Genomic DNA, 19,730 nt, shown 5'->3' with positions numbered 1-19,730 from the left:
CATTTAGAAAGAAAACTAATGCAAAAAAAAAGGGAAACTACCAATTTGAGGTCACAAACAGCATGGATTCATCCCACTTTGCATATGGAAGAACAAATACAGCATACACAGTACTGCAAAGCAAATGGGGGATATATATTTTTTACCAGTGGGGTGACAGGAGTCAGATGTTTCCTGTGCTGTGAGTTTTTTTGGATGTTGTCTCAAGTTCTTTTTCTTTTTATTCTTTATCAGCTCAAAGATTCTTTCCTTGTATGCAATAAAAGATGCTAATTCTTACTTTAACCGAGGTTTACAGTCACAAAATTATGATTACTTTTTCTTTCTTTTTCTCCCTTTACAATCTATGCACATGAATACTCAAGAAAGCACTGTTTGGCAAGAAATTTCTTACTCCAGTCAACACTAGGAGAATTAATCAGGGAACAGAACCAAAAAGATATAGTTGTTACCTTCTTGATAAAATAGTCTGTACATGACAAATACATAGACAGAAAACAGTTCTCGTAAGTACCTACTCAGCCATGTGCAGTAATGACAGACTGGCAAAGTCATCTTCTTGATTAGGAAGCTCAAAGTCTAGGGATGTTTTTTCTCACTCCCAACAGGCAGCCTCTCACATGCACATTTAAATAGATATATTCTACACTGAATAATCAGCCATCGTGATAAATGTGTCTGCATATACCAGCACCACTGCTGTTTTAGAGAGGTATTAGCCCCTTCCTAGTAGCGGGAGGGCAGTTTTCAGAAAAGCTGTGTCACCACCATTATTGAGAAAAAACATTCGCATGTAGCATTTTACTCAGAGGCTGCTGACAGCCAGTAAGAAAATATAATCAAAGCATTTTTATCATTCTAGTTGGCATTTTTCAATGTTTTCCTGCCTTTGCGAGGCTCATTAAGCTGTTTTAAATAAACAATTAAATAGTATTGAATATTCATTATTCCCTGTACAAAACATTGCCTGCAAATGCTGCAATTAATTACAGATCTGTCTTTTTACATAAAACTGCTTTTGACATTCTTTTTTGATAAAATCTTTCTGCTTTAAAAAAAGAAAGAAACGGCTCTCCAAGTGGAGTTGCTGCCTATTGAATATTATAGTCCATATTGAACAACATTCCAGAAGGGAAAAGCACATGAAACTCCTATATTAGCTGAGAAAAGGTTTGCAGTCTATTAGATCTCTAGTGAAATCTACTTACGGTGATATAAAAAGGAAAGTTACTGACCCCTGATTTATTCTAAACCTTTGTATTTCTTACTAAGCACCTCACCATCTTTTTATCAATCAGATCAATACTCAGATTGCCCATTTAAAAGGTTCTAGTTTAATGGGAAACTAAATTCCTAGAGATTTCCAACACGTGGGATTTTCATAATCTCTGGCATACTCTGCAGGGGCTGCTCTAATTAAATGTGGAAGATAGCTGGGCTACATTTCAGTTCTTCAGTTACTGCAAATTTTCCATCTGTGTCTGAAACTGTGGAACTTATGTTGGTGAGACTTGGGCTATGGAAAACATTGGGCATGGAATGGACTTCCAGATCCCAATGGGTCAGATACAAAAGTACACAAAGATTTTGTTGAATTATGTTAGAAATAAGGAAGAGGATGGATGTACTGACAGGAATTTTGAAGCTCATTTAATATCTGGCATAAGACCTAGTAAGATAAAATATCATTAACAAAGCAAAGCTACCAGTAAGCATCTTGCACATGTAAAAATGCACACTAAAATATTATAAATGCTAAAATCACAACACTGAAATCAACACAAAGAGCAAGATTCTCAACTAATATATGAGAAAGATTCTTGGAAAAAAATAATAATCAATAATGCTATGCTGGTTTATGCCTGCTGAACAGCTAACCTGATAACATTCAGCATGAATATCAGAGTATGAGTCCACTCTCATTCAGGAAAGCAAAAGAAGTTAACGGTCCCATGCTATGCTTCATACTGTCCTGCTTGTTTCAACAAGATTATCAGAGCAGTTCCATTGTTACTTGCAAAACAGTCTTTTCCTCCAGTTTAAGACTCTGTGAGAACAGATATCACCAATATTATACTACCAAGAACATATTTTAAATCTAATCTGTTTTGTAAAAAAAGCATTACAGCTTCATGGACAGAGCACTTGTGTTATTCCCATGCCTATACCCACTGCTCCTCTGCTGTGTGACCTTGGAAAGCTGCTTCATACCTCTCTGCCATTGTTTCCCTTGCTATCTTTCCTTTGCTGTCTATTAGGGCTATGAACTCTCCAGGGCTTGAATTGTCTTTTACAATGTGTTTGTACAGCATCTCTTATAAAAAAAGGCCTCTATCTTACTTGAGCCTGCAAATGCTACTGCGGCACAAATGAAAAAAATAACATACCATTGTGCAGGTGAACTTAATCCACCAAAGAGCTAAATAGCTAAGTGTGCTAAACAACAACAACAACAAAATCCTACATGATACCTGCTTGAAGGACTATTACACTCAGAAGAGCAATTTGAGTTAAATTGCTTTTCCTCTCAATCACTGTTTTCTACTTGAAGTTTATTTAGTAAGTCATAAATCCAAAGGGTGGCTCCTAGTTCTCATCACGTTGCTGTTGCCAGTGTTTGGTGTCCATTCAGAACTGACCAAAGTGATTTTAAAGAGATTTAGAGCAAACTATTCATTCAAATAATTTTCTTTTCACTTTCCCCAGTGTAAATCCTAATTTCGTGTGTCAATGGGAAGAGACATAGGGCATGTGAATGCCTTTTGTATACACAGAGAAAATAAACAATTTTAGGTGCTCATTTCAAGGAGAATTAAGCAATTTTAGCCAACCTATAGTGTTGACTAAAGTGATTTCCAAATAAATAAAATTATCCATTTTTGTTCAGTCTGATATTATTATTATTGTTATTATTATTGGTATCTGAACTGAAAAGCCCAATATGTGTTCAGGTCCAAAGATTTTATCACATCATCTTACATCAGCTGGAGAAACAAAGGAGCTGAAAGAATGAGAATAATAGTAATATGCAAGATCTCAGGGTCCTTGTATACACACTGTTATCAGAAATAAATATGTTAGCTCCAGCTGCTCCTCATATTAGCCAATAATAACAGGTTCATTTCTCACAACAGAAGAGTGGTACTCTTGAGAAGTTTCCATATTTTTCCACATAATGTGAAAGAAAACAAGACAATTTCGAGGAAAGACTTGCTGACAGAGCGCAAAAATGCAGTGAGAGTGTCGATCACATAACACTGCCCTAGATAAAAACACACAGTGTAATAAGAAACATAAAATGCTAAATGTATATTACACATATTAATGTAGTGAAAGAAAGCAGCATAGACTTGACGTATACATACAAATGTGGGTTGCCAAAAAGTGCAGGTGTATTTATATTCTGTCTGTATTTTAGGGAGCACCCTCCCACTTACCTTAAAAGTGAGAAGAGACATTTGCTCCTTAGACCAAACCACGAGTTCATTATGGGTAGGTGTACACTTCACAAAATTTGCAATTTTGATATACTGTCTGAAGAATTTTTACTGAAGTAGGCTATGTCAGTAAGACAGTACATGTTATTAAGGATATGCATTTAGTTAGTGGTTTTCTACCTACAGAGCTCCCAAGTTCATTGTAAAATTAAAGTTGAGGTTCTCCTGAGGTCTGTTTTAAAATGGAATAATAATAATAAATGCTTGGGCAACTGGCATAACTTATACATGGTTCTATAGGTAAAAAAAAGAAGAGAAAATAAAAAAGGGATTTTCTTTTTTTTCTCTCTAACAGAGTGGAAAGGAAACCAGGCATCTTTCCCATGCTAAACATCCACGTTCTCATTACCATGAGTAACAGCCAAAGCAGAGTAACATTCAGTAGCATTAGCAATAAGCCTCAGAATCACAGAATCATTTGCCTCTGACTTAATTAGTTTTTTCTGTAAGAATTAAATTGTATTTTCCTCACAGAAGAATGTCTTTCTGAATTTTATTGCACTCTGGTATTAATATTCAAATCCAACAACCCCTCTTGGGCACAGCAGAATGACTCCATTTATTTTACCACATGAAAACACAATGCAGCCCCCAAGTGTATATTTTCAGTGGGAGAGGGGGAGGATGGCTAGCTATTTACAAATGAGCCAGAGAACAATATTATAGTATTATATTCCATAGTAACATCTATGTTTGAGACAAGCGTAAAGGGAACATGCTAAGGCATAGCCTCTGGTGAAATTATTTGCCCTTTTGTTTCGCACCTTTACCCATCTGAACAGCTACAGCTCACCTCTGGAGTCAGGGCTATGCATTCAGGCGCATTCCTGAATCACTCAAATGAGTAAAGCCCGTGGCAGGCAGTGGTTCCCAACCCGTGTAGTGTGACCTCATGGTACATGACGCACAGTGACCCAAAGACTGCATGAGGCCCCACAAGCCTGCAGTGGTTGCATTTTTCCTCCATGAACTGCCACACAATGCCGCTGTCTCCTCCTTGGCATGCAATCTGACATACCTAGTCTATTCTTCACACAACAGGCCTTACTACTACTCAACCGCTCATAAAATAAAATAACTTGGGTAGGATTTACCCCATACCAAACATAGTCATGAAACCTTCACATCTGCACAGTCTGCCAACCCTTCTGCACCTTCTTCCATGATGTAAAACTGGTTTGCGCACCTTTCTGTAAGTTATTTTCTGGCCATTGCAATAGAAAGAAAACATGGGACAGTTAAACACAGAACTTGCATCTAGTGTGTTAAACCACCACATTGTCCTCATAAGCTCTCATCAAATATCTCTGCTATTTGGTTTTAATAAATGGTCTTTCACAGTAAAATATATACAGAAGAGGACTCAAGATTAAAACTGATGATTAAATACCAAGCTGTCCAGAAATGAAGTCTCCAAATGTGTCTGAAGCAGCACAGTCAAAGCCTCATTGTACGCACGTCACTTCCTATTAGTGACTGTTTTCCTGCCCTTCTGAAGAGACTAAAGGATGTCAAATGTAAATACTACTCTTTCTCAAATGTAAATACTACTCATTTGAAAGGGGAATTTGATACACAGTATCAAGGCAAAGTCCAGTAAGAGGAAGAATCCATGAGTTCATCCAAGAACACATAAGTAAGGAACAGGTTTGTGACGCTGTTAGAGGCAAGAATAAAAAACATTATTTTCAAGCTAACCAAAGAAAATAGAAAAACTGTAAGGAAAGGGAACTAACCCTGGCTCACAGAATAAAGTTGTTATAACAAAATACTATCATCAACACATAATTCAAGATGGTTTGGACCTAATTTTCAGGATATACAGCTCTGAGCCAGGGAAAATCTGTCATTTAATGGTTGGCTGCCCACAGCATGCACAAGTGAATTATACCAATGCTTCAGTGCATTTGCTAAGTGCTCACACTGAAAAATCTGTTGGAACACTTTTATTTGAGAACAAGGATTACAGGTTTAATGCAAGACTGACAAAACAACAGCAAAACTGAAAATCAGGCTCCTCTGACATTAGACAGACTAACTGGCAGGCCTCCAGGGAAGCGGCCAGCTCTTGCAGTCCATAAACACCCAAGCCTTTCTGCTGTTATTGCAAGCTTTGGTTGTGAGGGAAAAGAGCAACAGCACTAAGGAGTTACATTATGTATTGGGTCTGGCTGAGATGGAGTTAATTTTTCCCCATAGCAGCCCTCGTAGTGCTGTGCTCTGCATTGGTAGCTAGAAAGGTGTTGGTAACACACCAGTGTTTTGGCCATGGCTGAGCAGTGCTGGCACAGCATCAAGGCTGGCTCTCCAACGTTTCCCCCCTCACCAGTAGGCTGGGGGTGGGCAAGGTTTTGGGAGGGGACATAGCCAGGACAGCTCACCCATACTGACCAAAGGGATATTCCATGCCATATGATGTCTGCTCAGCAATAAAAGCCAAGAGAAAGGAGGGGGGGGGGGGGGGGGGGGGGGGGCTTCATTATTATGACATTTGTTTTCTGGAGCAACTGCTACACGTACTGAATCCCTACTTCCCGGGAAGTGGCTGGGCATCACCTGCTGATGTGAAGTAGAGAATAAATCTTTTGTTTTCCTTTGCTTCTGCGCACACCTTTTGCTTTTATTAAACTGCCTTTATGTTGATGCATGAGTTTTTTCCCACCTTATATTCTCCCTCCGCCCCGCCATTGAGGAGAGTGATAGAGCAGGTTGGTGGGCACCTGGCGTCCAGCCAAGGTCAACCCACCACACATTACAACTGTCAAGATGCAGATGCTAGGCAGACTCATACGCATCATCAGCTTGCCCAGCACCACCTCCAGAAATAAAATACAGCGTGAACTCAGAACAGTTACTCTCAAAGTATGAAGATGAAAAACTGCTACCTTTGTCACTACAAAACCTAATTTCTAGCCAGACTCAGAAATGGTTGATACATAGGATAACAGAAGGGAGTCTCAGTGCTTCAGTCATCGAACTGCCCTGCTTCTCATGTGTTCAGCTAAATTCATTTATCAAATACAAGTTGTCCTCTGACATTAAGACTGCTGCAATGATAAACCTGGAAGTAATTTAGGGACTGTTTCTTTGTGAAACACAAGTATGACAGAAACCACTCAATGAATATGTTGCTGCTATCACAGTTTTCACTTGAACTGAATCTTGGACTAAATTCGGGAATTCAGCAGCTAGGAGACAAACTATATATTCACTAGAGTTAGAGTACTCAGTCTTCGAAAATGAAAAAATATTGTGCGAATTTGCAAATAAAGATATTAGATCTTTCAAAAGTAAAAATAATTTTAAAAGGTAACATTAAAAAGAGAACTACCTTATTCTAGACCTTTTTGTGCTCAAATTGTTAACTATAATTAAAAATCAACAACTTATTGCTTTCTAGGGGTAGCCATTGTACTTTGCCATAATCCATCACAATTACTTCTAATTTTTTACCCTCAGAATCACTGACAAAATGTCTTACTACAGAAAATTCAAGAAAAAGTCAGACTCCCATATTCCACTGTTTTCAGGAAGTGTAGAACAAAGGCACTTACTTCCTATTTCTCCAAGAAGGTCAGTATTTTACTGAATCTTTGGATCATACTATATTTGGTCTGACACCTTCCCCTACAGCAGGGTGTATTTCATATTTGTAAACAGTGAAAAAGAATGGCCACTTTCAAGAGGTTAAATGGTAGCATTCACAGCCTTGTTTCTCTAGCAGGAGGTGGGGCATAGTAGCTATTTCAAAAGCAGCAGCTTTGGGAATGTTGGAATCGTTGGGGTTGGAAAGGACCTCTAGTCCTCTAGAGGCCTCTAGTCTAACCTCAGGCTCAAAGCAGGGTCAAAACTAAATTCCCATCAGGTTGCTCAAAATGGGAAATTTTTTTAAATAAGCAAACAGTTTAACCTACTTGAGTACCTTAAACACTATTATATTATTGGCATAATTGATCATTATTTAAAAGCATCACCACAAGGCAAAATCTAGGGGGTTTAATTTTTAACTGTGCATTCAAGACATTTCAGAGTTGCTCTTAGGTTTAGCTTTAGTTCTGAATTCCCAGAGGTTTTAGTATTTACCTTGTAAATGTTTTTTATTCTCAAATTACTGGTATCTGGTTTTATTCTTTTTATATGGATCTTGCAAATAATACTTACTTGAAAGATTTTTGTGTATTTATAGGCACACACAAAGTAAAAGCATAACAATTATAAATAATAACAAAATAAATAATAAAACTTTAGGAAGATGAGAAGGTGTTTCACACTATAATTGAAACATATAAATATAACTATGCCAGATTTATCCAGACTATACTACATTAGAGTCTCTGTGTCAAACGTTTCCTATTGAATAGTTGTCACTGAGTACCTAGAGCCAGCCAAGAAAAGCCATTAGGCACAATAACTTAAGAGGAATTTAGACCAGATGACTCAGGCTCTTCATACCCACTGAACTGTGTAATGTTATGAGCATTAAATAGGATATATGACAGTCTCTAAGACTTCTATTTAACTAAACAATTAAAGGCTTTTTTTCATCATGTTAATTACATTGATCATGCAATCTGTTTTCATAACTAAGCAGTTGTGAAAATCTCAAGCTTACAATCACACTTTGAAGAACCAAACACCTGGGCAAGCAAGAAGGCAGCACAGCAATTGTGAAGTACCTTGGACTGACCTAAACCAAACTTTTGCTTACCATTACTTCCAATTTGTCAAATAAGACTGTGATGAAGAGCTAAAAGACATTTTCAGAATGCCATTCTATCATTTGTTTTAAAAATTCATGTGTTTACAAGCGATTAGTGTATTTAAAGATCCACTGTGTTAAGCTTTCAGCAATACTTAAAGGATGCAATTAAATTTGAACTTAATTTTAATTTAAGTATGGCAGATACATAACTTTTTAAATTTTTATAATTGTGCTGCCTGTTTAACTCACAAATTTGCTGAGGGTACCATAGAAAATATTGATGCAAGTACCGTATTAATTATTTTATTTATGCTAGGTTTTATTTCATAGATAGAATAAGCATTACCGTGAACTTCTTGTTGTAGTTATTTAAAGTTGTCTTCCTTTGACACGAATACTGAGATACTTTGCTTGCAATAAATGATGGCACTTCTGATTCCGGTGTATTCAAAGGAGGAGACTGATCTTGTTCCTAACAACAAAAAAATGGGGAGAAGGGTTGGTGACACACCTGTCAAATAGCCTAAAATACCAAAAGTACATTTCATGATCCCAAAATATGTATCTTTAAAGAGAAGGCAAGAGAATAATAAGGCTTCTACCATCTTTCTAGGAAAAACATTTAATTTCACATTGGCTGCACTAACAATACCAGTTTATCTGGTGATTACTGGGATTTTTCATTTTCTGCAGTAAGTTCTAGCAGGCAGTTTTCAATGGCACTGTCATTTTAAAAAAAAAAAAGTCTCTCTACAGGGCAAGTCTCTACTACTCTTATTATTGCAGTAATATTGATAAACCACAAAGCTTTAAGAGCAGATAAGCTTGAAAGAACAGAGTTTTCCCAGAAAACACTAGATTATTCAATATAAAATCAGGGATTTAGACTGAGGAGGGAAAAAAAAAAAAAAAGAAAAAAGAAAAAAAGGAAATGCTCAAATAACTGACTTTTTTTTTTTAATTCCAGTGGTTGAAGAAAAATGTTTGTATGACTTTAAACCTTTCCCCCCTCTTCCAGGCAAAATGAAAGAAAAGTTTTTTGGTTTGGATTTAATTCATTGAGCTAAATGTTCTATTTTGGGGTCATTATAAAGCAAAGGAAACATTTACAGCCATGGAAGAGTCATCTCCAGCCTTTCAACCAACAGCTAGTGTTCTTCTTATGATGTGGTTTCTCACTCAGCCCCTTCCTTACATGCTGATCTAATTCAGACATCATTTTTAGGTGTTTGCTGGAGCAGGAAAAAGGAGCCAGGTGCCAAATCTTAAATGGGAGTTTCCCAACCACCAGGCTACCTGCATGCTTGTTTGCTTTTCACCTAATTTTGCTCCATGCAACAAAAAAGTTTGTGGGCAACCCACCCCAGTGAGGGGGGGGGGGGGTATTCTCCTGAAAGGCAGGATACACAGAATTGTGTCCCTGTTGACAAAAGAGAGTCCTAAGCACAAGTCCTCAATATGCAAGTGTCCTGACGAGTGAGCAACTGAAAAGACAGTCTAGCACCAGCTTTTCTGCTGCTTTATATGCCCAGTCCTTTAATCCCTTTGCTTTCATTAGAAGTGCCCAAATCTTAAATACTTGGGAAACACCCGAAGCATTCTCAGCATTTCTGTGTATTTTTTGCTATTTGTCATTTTGTTTGAAAACATTTGGCAGATCTGTCAAAAATGTATTGCATTGCACTATCCAAAACCACAGGGAAATGGTTCAACAGCAACAAAAAAATAGCACAAAGATACATGGAGGAAATTTTCACCCCAATAATGGAATGATGAGCCCTTTCTCCCCTATATCCAAAGACATGCAGACATACAGCTAGCATCTGTGCTACGCAAACCTATAAATATGTGTATGTGCCATCACACACACTCCCCCCCCACATATAATTTCATGCTAAATTGCCTTTGTATTTGATACAGAGCAGTTAAATAACGGTATTCATGCACACACAAAAAAGGCATTTACTTGCACAGCTGAAGGAGCAGTGAATTATATGGCAGTTTCCATAGTATACACTGAAAGGAAGGAAGCTATTTTATGTGTAAGACCACTCTTGGGAATAACTGAAATGGGTTTCAGCCAGGATCAACAGCACAACTCATCCACTTTTGCACACATTCATGAATTATACTTTAAAATTGATTTTAAATCATATAAACTATGACTGATTACAGCTAATATACTGCTTGAAATGATAGTGCCAGCTGCAAAGACTGCGAACAAACACAACGTTACTGAATAGAATATATAATAAGCTATTATCTTCATTAGGATATATACACACAAAGAACAAGAGCCCTACATGTAGCATTACCTAGCATTGTGGATGAGAGCAGAATTAATGCAGAAACTCTATGCATTTAAGAGGGTGATAGACTGGCACATAAACATCCTGTTCCTGCCTTAGCAGAGATATTTGAGCATTTTTCTTAATCAGTAATAGTTATGTTTCTAATTAACAGGCCTTGATTATATATAACAACAGAAGAAACTTCAGCTAGAAATCAACAGCAAAAACATCTAGCAAACAGTAATCACTATAGTCTGATTTTTAGGGAATATTACAATGCCTGCATGAGAACTACAGAGATGATCTATCATCAGCATAAGATAGGAACAGGATTGATACTGTGTTTTGGTGGGAAGATCAGATGGGACAAACCAAAAGTTTCATCCAGTAGCAATTACAGTGTAGAACAAGCAATCCTGGAAACTCATACTACCTCAAAATAATTTGTAGTACTGGGAACAAACAACTATGGATATGAGAAAAAAGTTAGAATTAAAATTCCTTTTTTTGCAGATAACTCCACTACATTAAAATTAAATTATGATACACTGCACAGGGGCAACCACTGAAAAAAAAAATCTAAATGTGTAGGCTACTGAATTGCTAGAGCTAGTTAGAGTCTGTACCCCACATCCAGGCTGAAGTAAGAGTGAAAGTCACTGCCACTCCTTCACGGTGACATTTTCTACATGGCATAAGCAAGAAAATCATCCTGTACCACTAGCATCTATTTGCACAGCAGAGTGGCTTAGTTGCAGAATTAATCTTGTAGAGGACTTACTTTGCTCTTTGTCAAACTATTTTTTTTTAATACACAAAGTAGTATAATGACATAGGGAAATAACAGAGAGAGAAAACGGAGCAGCAGTGAGTAAGGTGTGCAGATACTAGAGACTGTGTCAGGCCACATTATTCAACAGCCAGCAGCTTTGTAGTCCAGACAGCATTGATCAAATAATGAAGTCTGCTGATATCCAGCATTTTATGAAGAGAAGGCAGCCAGTTTATAAGTTTCATTTTATTTTCTGGGAAACTCTGACTGTCAGTATGAAGGATTTCTTCCATTAGTTAGAGCCTCTCTCTTTCACAAGGCAACAGAGTGAGACACTCTGGAAAATGTTAAATATGAGTTGCTTGTCACATGATACAGCAAGGGATCAAAAGATGTGGTACTTCCTTTTCCTAGTGTGGAGGGACATCCTTTGTTCAGGAAATAAAACTCTTTTTCTTTCTAAAAAAATAACTAACTAACTAACAACTTTGGGGTTCTGACTGAGAAAAAGGCGGAAGAGACACAATCACAGCACAGTTCCTAAGGCTGCTGAGGATGTGAACCCACTTATTGTTCTCTTCCTTTCTTTTTATCCTTCTGAAAGCTTCCCCTCTGCCTCTTTCTTTTCCATTACCCAGGAAACATCACTACTTTCTAGCATGCAGGGATGCCCTTGCATACATATTGATGTCCATGTCCTGCTATTGTCCAGAATACTCATCTGTTTGTGGTGGGAAGGGCATCTCTGGACAAAGCAGAGAAATACTTTGATTTCCCTTTAAAGCGGATGTTTGGCTACCACACTTCCATAGCCTATTAAATTAAATGATGGCTATTAACTATAAAAGTCAACTGTTACCAAATGAATCAATAAGAATTCAGACCATCTTAGATCTGGTCACCCAACCTTTTATACTCTATAAATCACTAACATCAGAGCACCTCTTGGATCATTCGCAACCACAGAAAGATGTACTTTGGTGACAACTGTAATTAATATGTTAGCTAATGGTCTGTAACTCTGACTTTATTCCCCTTGTTTTGCATGAAGAAGGACATTTCTTTTTAGTAATCCATTAAAACAAATGTCCTGAATGAAGAACAACCTTCCAAATAGGCTACTGTAAGATCTGAAAGAGGAAATCTTACTGCTGTTGATATTAATGGCAATTTTATTCACCCAAAACATTCCCCCACTGCAATCCATTCCTTATACCTCAAAGCCTTCATGATGTAGCCTGAGTTCAAGGGTTGTTAATTCACTTTCATTTCACATTTTACAAGACTGACATAATGGACCAAATTTGTCTTCAGTGAAACTCCAGTTAAATTACATTATATATGAATTTGGTCTAGTACTTAAAAAGAAAATTAACCATTACTTCAATCCTTCCTCATTTCTCAAGGCAGAAAAAAAATAATCATGGTGACACTGCAACAATAAAATTATTTTTAAATTTGCTGAAATTCTAGAATCCTTGCCCTTCCTTCCTTGTTTGCTTTACAAATATGCTTCTTTCTTTAGAGTCACTATATAATTCAGACTGGTCTTAACTATAAGCTTTAATGTTAATGGTACAGCTGTCACTGGCTTGCTTATTGCACTCTACATTTATTAGCATGAAATCTTTATGTTTCAATAAAAACAGAAGCTCTTACTTGCAGAGCCAGTCTCAAAGTATACTAACGATCTCCTGACAGTGCTGCTACCTTTTTCAGAAGTTTTTGCTCCAGCAGTACTCCAAAAGGACTTTTATATATAAAAGAAAACTAAGGCAGTTCAACTTGCAGTGGCCTCCTCATTGATTTAAAAAAAAAAAAAAAAAGGCAAGAAAGAAAAAAAGTAAGCTTCAGCATCGTTGGAGACATTTTGGAGAAAGACAAAGGCATTTCTGACTTTGAAAGGAAAAAAACCCATCTATTTTCTGAGATGTCTGAATCTATAGGTCTTCACACACTGCTGAAACTAAGAATGTACATAAAGGGTAATTTAGTTTACTTTTAATCCTGAGGTGAAACTCTCAGCAAAGTTCACAGGATTTTTGCTCGTGTTTTTGGATTTATTTCTTGTTTAGAGAACTTCTTTGCATACCCAGTATTTTTATTTTTACGACCTGTTTGCCTGTGAGATTACACAATGCAGTAGTTACAAGGTTTTCAGGTTTTTTCTGTTTTGCATTAATTTCTTTGGTCTATTCTCCCTCCAGCAGATTCACTGAAAATATTATAAACATACTGCAAAAATACTTCATTGGAAGGATTGCAAATACAAACACATATTCTGTCATGGAATTATGCTGAGTCTGAGAGCGACAGCTCCATCTGGTGTATTCATTCCCCACCCCCAGCCCCAAGTGTTATTAAACAGTAATTCTTACACATAAAATCCTGGAAAATAGTTTCTGGCAATGAAAGGTGTTTGAAAAAATTAATCAGGAGCTACAGTTTTTCTTGGGAAGGGTGGTATTTATGAATCATCCTTCATAATCTAAACATCAGGATGAAGAAGCAGCAAACAGTGTGATATTGCTGTTAAATATTCAGGCATCCTCTGCCTCACAGGAAGGTACACGCTGATGATCCTGCCATGGTCCCAGTGTTTACAGGTTTCCCAGTTATCATTTTTGCAGTGGGATAACAGTTCACATGGAGCCTAATCCAGACCCTCAGAAATCAGCGGGAATGCCTCACTTTACTTCAGAGAGCTTTAGATCAGACTTGTAATTCTCTTGATGTATGAATTAATTTCTTCACCAGTGCACATTATATCCATCACCGTGAGGCCTGAATGCGTGCAGAACAAGGGAATAGGTTCATCCTGCCGCAGCGCAGGCTCTATTTCACGGCCCAGCAGCACGTGCTGTCGTCGCTCTGTGCACAGCACCCCAGGCGTCCCTACCACAGCCTCATCGTTTCTAGTCTGTACTGGGGGTATTGAATACCACCGTTTCACACTACGCTCCAATTTGAGAAATTAGCACATAATTTTGTCAGATGCAGATCAGAGGAAAGTATGTCATCATCCATTGCTTCAAGGTCAAACACCGTTCACCAAGTAATCAGCCTGCCATTCACAATATCCTCTGACTTACAGCTCCCATTAAGAGAGAATACAATATAATAAAACCATTTTTTTTCTTAGGACAGTTTTACTTGATGGTGCCAAGTTTGTAAATGCATGTCTACAGACTGCAGCAGCCTTCATTTCACAGGTCCTTCAAGGGCCTAGCGGTTAGCTGATCACTTCCAAACAGCAAAGGTTGTAATATTTTTGTATTGTTTTGAAGAGGCAAAGTATTCCATCAGGAGCCCATTAAAACACACTGCTCTCAGTGGGACATTTACCATGACATTGAAGTATTTGTGGAAATACCACAAGTACCACAACAACAGTGAGTGCTTCATTGATGGATATTTCCCCTTTAATGGCACCCCTTTTTTCACAGGAATGATGTATATTACCAGTTTGTAACCTGTGATGGCATAGTAATTTAGCATTACCAGACACTGATAGAGAAGGTATGGAAGGTCTTTTTAATCTGTTAAAACTGTGCGAATTACTCATGTAAACTTTAGTAAAAAAAGTTTTTAAATTCAAAAAATATATCTCAACACAAGTATATAAAAAAACCAACTAATCACAGTCATGCATTTTGAACATCACTGTATTTGCACTCAAGGATCTGTCTTACCATGAGACGATACTTCATTTCTGAATCAACTGGTCTTCCTGCTTCCATGCAGGCTGTGAACCAGGAGATATCCAGTAGTTCAAACCTGGAGCTGTCGCCCACAGCCTGTCCTCTCAGCCAGTCCAGCACCTCCAGGTACGAGTTGTTCTCGGCCACAATGTGAGTGACAGAGTCACTGTCAAGAAGTACAGAAAAAGAAATTTCCTTTTTTCCTGAACCCAGCTGTACACAGATAGAGCTGCTATTTCCATATTTACTTGTCAAGCACTTCCTGAAATTTTAGTATATATCGTACGTTAGGATGTGGGAAGCAGTTGTATTTTCATATCACAATATATCTAGTCCAGTCACCAAATCTGCTTTGAGGAAAAACTTTAGCCATAAGCTCCCATAAGTGCAGCATTTTGTTTTGTTCAGTATCATTTGCGTTCCATAAGACTTTAACCTATTACACACTTTTTGCAACTCTGAAAATATTTGGCTTGCGCGAGCAGTACCATAATGAAAAGGCTACTTTACGATACCTGCTAGCCCCTTCTCAATATTCCTGATAAATGAATGAAAGATTTACAGTATTAAAAAGTCTGTTAACAATAATTCTTTAAAGCTTTACAGCTAGTAATATCTTTTTGTAAATTTAACTTTTCTATTCTTACATTTTTACATATGGCATTGTCAAATGTTCATAACTTAAATCTTATGAATTATGCACTCCATCTAAAGATTGCTTCCTTGCTACTAAGAGGCCAGTCTCTTACGAAACTGATATCTTAGTTTAGTGAATATAAAATGTACAGATTGAGTTATTGTTCAATAGATTATATGGTGTACATTGCTTAAAAATACAGTAGCACAGACTTTATTACACTAAATTTGGATCCATGTACTAGAATAACATTGGAAAGAATCCCATGATAGTTCATCATTAAAAAGACACAATTCTGCACCTTCCACAGGAAAATAATGAACAGGGTCAAAGTTATGTTTCAAGAAAAAATTACATACACACTTAGGATGATCTGTAAATTTCTACCTGGCCTGCTAATGTTCCTCAGCAAGGTTAGAAAACTACTAACTTGGTAGGAAATCTTGAGTGATTCCTAGTGTTCCCCCTCCACACACAAACCCCAGGAGGGTGCTGTTACCCACAAAGACAACAACAGATAAAGGACAAAACTATTCATTTTCATGAAACTTGTAGGATCTCAGTATCTCTGAAATATATGCCAAAATTAAATTATATCAGTCAACAGATTCCTAAACTTCTTGGGGGAAAGGCACAGACAAGACAGTGTCATTATTTGACCTAGTTTCTATAGAAATAAGCCTAGAATTGGAACATAAATTGTCCCAATAGCAGCCGCCTCCATTTGCAAGCCTCCGTAACCTCCTGCTAGCCCGTGCTGGGGACAGCCTTGTGCATATACAGTAAATTTCAAACAGACCTGACAGATTGCTTTGCAGCCCTTCTGTAACACCTGGAGAAGTTAATCCACCAACCTGTCCAAGCAGACAGGACACCACTGGTAGAAATAGCTGGTTAGTATGGACTTTAAAAATGACGGCTGATAACTGTTGAAGGCAGGCTGCACAACCTTTCGAAGCAAACTACTTTCCAGGAGACCAGCAAAACCCCTTGGCCTATCCCTGTGACCCTGATTCATACCAATAATCACTGATTTCATTAAATCGCCAAACCACAATTACAAATACTAGAAACTGACCATAGAAAACTGGTATCACAAAATCTCCAGTGCATTAAATGTACTATATTTTTGAAAGATATGAAATGTATTGAATGTACCATACTTTGGAAATACGAAAACTGTCACAGTATAGCACTTTTTTTTTCTCTCCATATTGTGAAGCTTGTAGAGCAGAGTCCATTGGGGAAAAAAAAAAAACCCCAAATTTATTTTAATCTAAAAGATTAAAAATCAAGGTTAGGTGAATATCCATGAAATACTATTGCATTTGTTATTATCTAACCCTGCTAGGTTCTACTTTAATTAAACTGTCACATCTTTGCTTCAGTTAAAAAAAAAAAAAAAAAAAAAAAAATCCGTTAGAGACATAGAACTTCTGCTTCCTGTGGTTTATTCCACTTTATATAAAATATTCATATGTAATGTATTTGTACCAAGCTGCAGATCTGGGAACTTTGCCATCTCTATGCTCACAGCAGCAGTTTAGCTGCTGTGCACTGGTTTCCTCTGGTACCTGTACAGCTGTACTTTTTTCCTGGCACAGAACATAACAAATTTAGCATTTCCTCTGGCATTTTCAAAAACAAAAATCAGCAGTTAAATAGTTATGTTCTATCCAGTAGCAGCTAGGCTGAAATTAAACATAACACCTGCTTTGCATACAACTTACAGAAAGTCTGAAATAGTGGTAATAAATACCTGTGTGTCAAAGCAGACCAGTTAAAGCCTCTACTCAGTCCTCAATGGATTGTTAATGTAGGATTCAGAACAGCACAGTTCATTTTTTTCCCCCTAAGAATTCAATTAGTTTTGTATCAAACACTAATTGCCTACTTCTGTTCAATACCTGCTTGAATCTTGCTTTACAAATTATTTCATCCTCCCCTCTACCTCAGGCTTTCAATGTCAATGGGATTGAAAAAAGTCTGTGGAAATGAGCTTTTATAGGGAGGATCCAGTTGTATACTATCTGCATACAGATACAGACAAATGATCAATACTTGGTTTTCTTCCAGCCTTTCAGAGAGCCTACATAACAACTGCAAAACATAACTAGCACTCATGAAAAGCACTATTTGGAGGAAGGTTTCCTTCAAAATGAGTTGGCTTATTGAAACACCACCAGACAAATCTGCAGGTGGAGTATATTTTCATCCTGAAATGCCACATCTGTGGTACTTTATTCCTAGTTTTTTTCTCCAGTGCTCTTACAGATTGTACCACAGCGTAAGCCAGTAACTTTGAGACTCACATCAGTGTATTACTCACAGGAAGATTAAATATTAGAATACTAGAGGTGTTCTAGAGAAATGTCCCCCTCAACCCATCACATTTTCTGTTCCTGTATATTTAATGTTTTTTCATTTCAGGAATTGGCCATTGAGTTTAGATTAATCTTAACCTGACTTCAAGGAGGACGTAAACAACGGCTGATTTAAATCAGCTAAAGACATGATTCATTGACTCCAGTGAGACTATACAAAGGCATAGAAACATATCCCATGAAAAACAAGTTCACACCTTATAGTTTTTATTTGCCATGTGAGAAGCAGTACACTGAAAAATGTAGACATGTTAAAATTAACAGACTTAAGATCAATTAGAACCACAGATTTTAGAGGTAAAAAATAAGAAATTTTGCTAATGTTTGTGTTCTGCCTGTTGTTTGCCCAGAAGACAATAAAAACAAACCACACTTTAGCAACACCCACTGAAATCCTGAAGCATCTTTATAGCAGGAAGAACAAAGTATATCTACCAAATACGTAGGCAAAATCTTCAACCACACTTACTTGTATGATTACATTTATTAAATTAGAACGCTTCAAGCAGCATTACTACATGTTCTTTCTACACATATAAACATTTTCCTACCTTAGTTCACTTTCTACTCGGAAACCTTTTCTTCTTGCCAGCTCCATCAAAAATGTCCTTCTGGTCATCCCCATCTTCCTCTGCATAATAAAAATGACAAACTTATTGAACTTTATTTCATAACTGCAGGAAAGGTTTGGGGAACGCATCCCTTTCTGTCTCTTCCTTTGGGACAATACAGCTGGAGTTCTGATCCTATCCATGACACAAGGTAGAAGTGTTTTCACTTGGGTAAAAGGGAGATAACATACTTTCTGCCAGGCAGCAGCTGTATTTAAAGTCACCACCCATTGAAGTAATTTTCTTCTGTTGCCCCTCTGAAATCAAAAACAAGTGCTACACAGGCAGAAACATCACTTGCTTTCTACCAGCTGGGACTTCTTGCACAGAACTACTAGAGAGAAGTGCAAATATGCTTTCATTCCTTAAAACAGCCATTACCTGTAAAGACTTTATCCAAATAAAATTGATCATAGCAAAATTATCTCAAAATATCAACACGGTCTTCAGCTGGTTTAATGGCCCAGTTCCATCAATTTCTGCTTTCAAATCATTTCCAGATCTCACTTTTCCAAACTGCAGGGCACATTAATTTTCAATTTATTTAAAAAATATTAATAATTCTTCCTACTGTCAGCTAGGAACTATGTCTTAGAATACAAATAAATAACAGTATACAAAATGTTGTAGAATAGCCTGTACACTTGCTAATTGTCTGTAATTAATTTGATTTAAGACGGATAGGTTTTTTTGAGAGAGCGAACAAAAAATACGTTGTTGAAATTAAATTTGCAATAAAAGAAATCCTTTGAATCCTTTGCTGTTTTGATACTAAGGCAATGAAAGACAAAAAGAAAGCATTAGAGATGTGTTTAAATACACTTTTGGCATGCATTGCCAACTTTGCTTTCTACTATTTGCCCTGGAAAGTACTGCTATCTACAGTACAGTAGGGAAACAGGTACAGTAGGGAAAAAGTAACTAGCTTACCGCTTTTAAGCACCCAGTGACCTCCAAACCACTACAGGGGTGATTATGGAGGCTATGTACCATCCTCTCCTAGAAGATGGGGTATTGATCATCAGAGAACTATGCTAAAATTTGTTGCAGACATTGTGTTGGATCCAGTTAGGTATCACCCTGAATTTCCACCAGAGCAAAGTGAGTGCAAACAACCAGATTTACAGCATGTGCA

At 37.2% G+C, this 19,730-nt stretch overlaps 1 protein-coding gene across 2 annotated transcripts in view; it reads right to left on the bottom strand.

Annotated features, from left to right (window-relative positions):
• DNTT (DNA nucleotidylexotransferase) overlaps nt 1–19,091 on the bottom strand; it is a 96,045-nt gene extending 76,954 nt beyond the window's left edge. The window contains exons 1-4 of one of the 2 annotated variants that reach the window (XM_049810476.1): nt 18,977–19,091; nt 18,536–18,615; nt 14,955–15,129; nt 8,546–8,671 (exon numbers count right to left, since the gene is read on the bottom strand). In XM_049810476.1, the coding sequence (XP_049666433.1) occupies nt 8,546–8,671; nt 14,955–15,129; nt 18,536–18,615; nt 18,977–19,009 (414 nt within the window). In that variant the 5' untranslated portion in view covers nt 19,010–19,091. Of the gene's footprint in view, nt 1–8,545; nt 8,672–14,954; nt 15,130–18,535; nt 18,739–18,976 lie in introns of those variants that run through there. The other variant, XM_049810475.1, reaches the window with a different exon arrangement.
• Between the last annotated feature and the right edge of the window lie 639 nt (nt 19,092–19,730).

This window comes from Accipiter gentilis, chromosome 9 (assembly GCF_929443795.1).
Source record: "Accipiter gentilis chromosome 9, bAccGen1.1, whole genome shotgun sequence".
Taxonomy (NCBI): Eukaryota; Metazoa; Chordata; class Aves; order Accipitriformes; family Accipitridae; genus Astur; species Astur gentilis.
The sequence above is the reverse complement of the archived record's forward strand: the minus strand, read 5'-3'. Positions and strand labels throughout refer to the sequence as shown.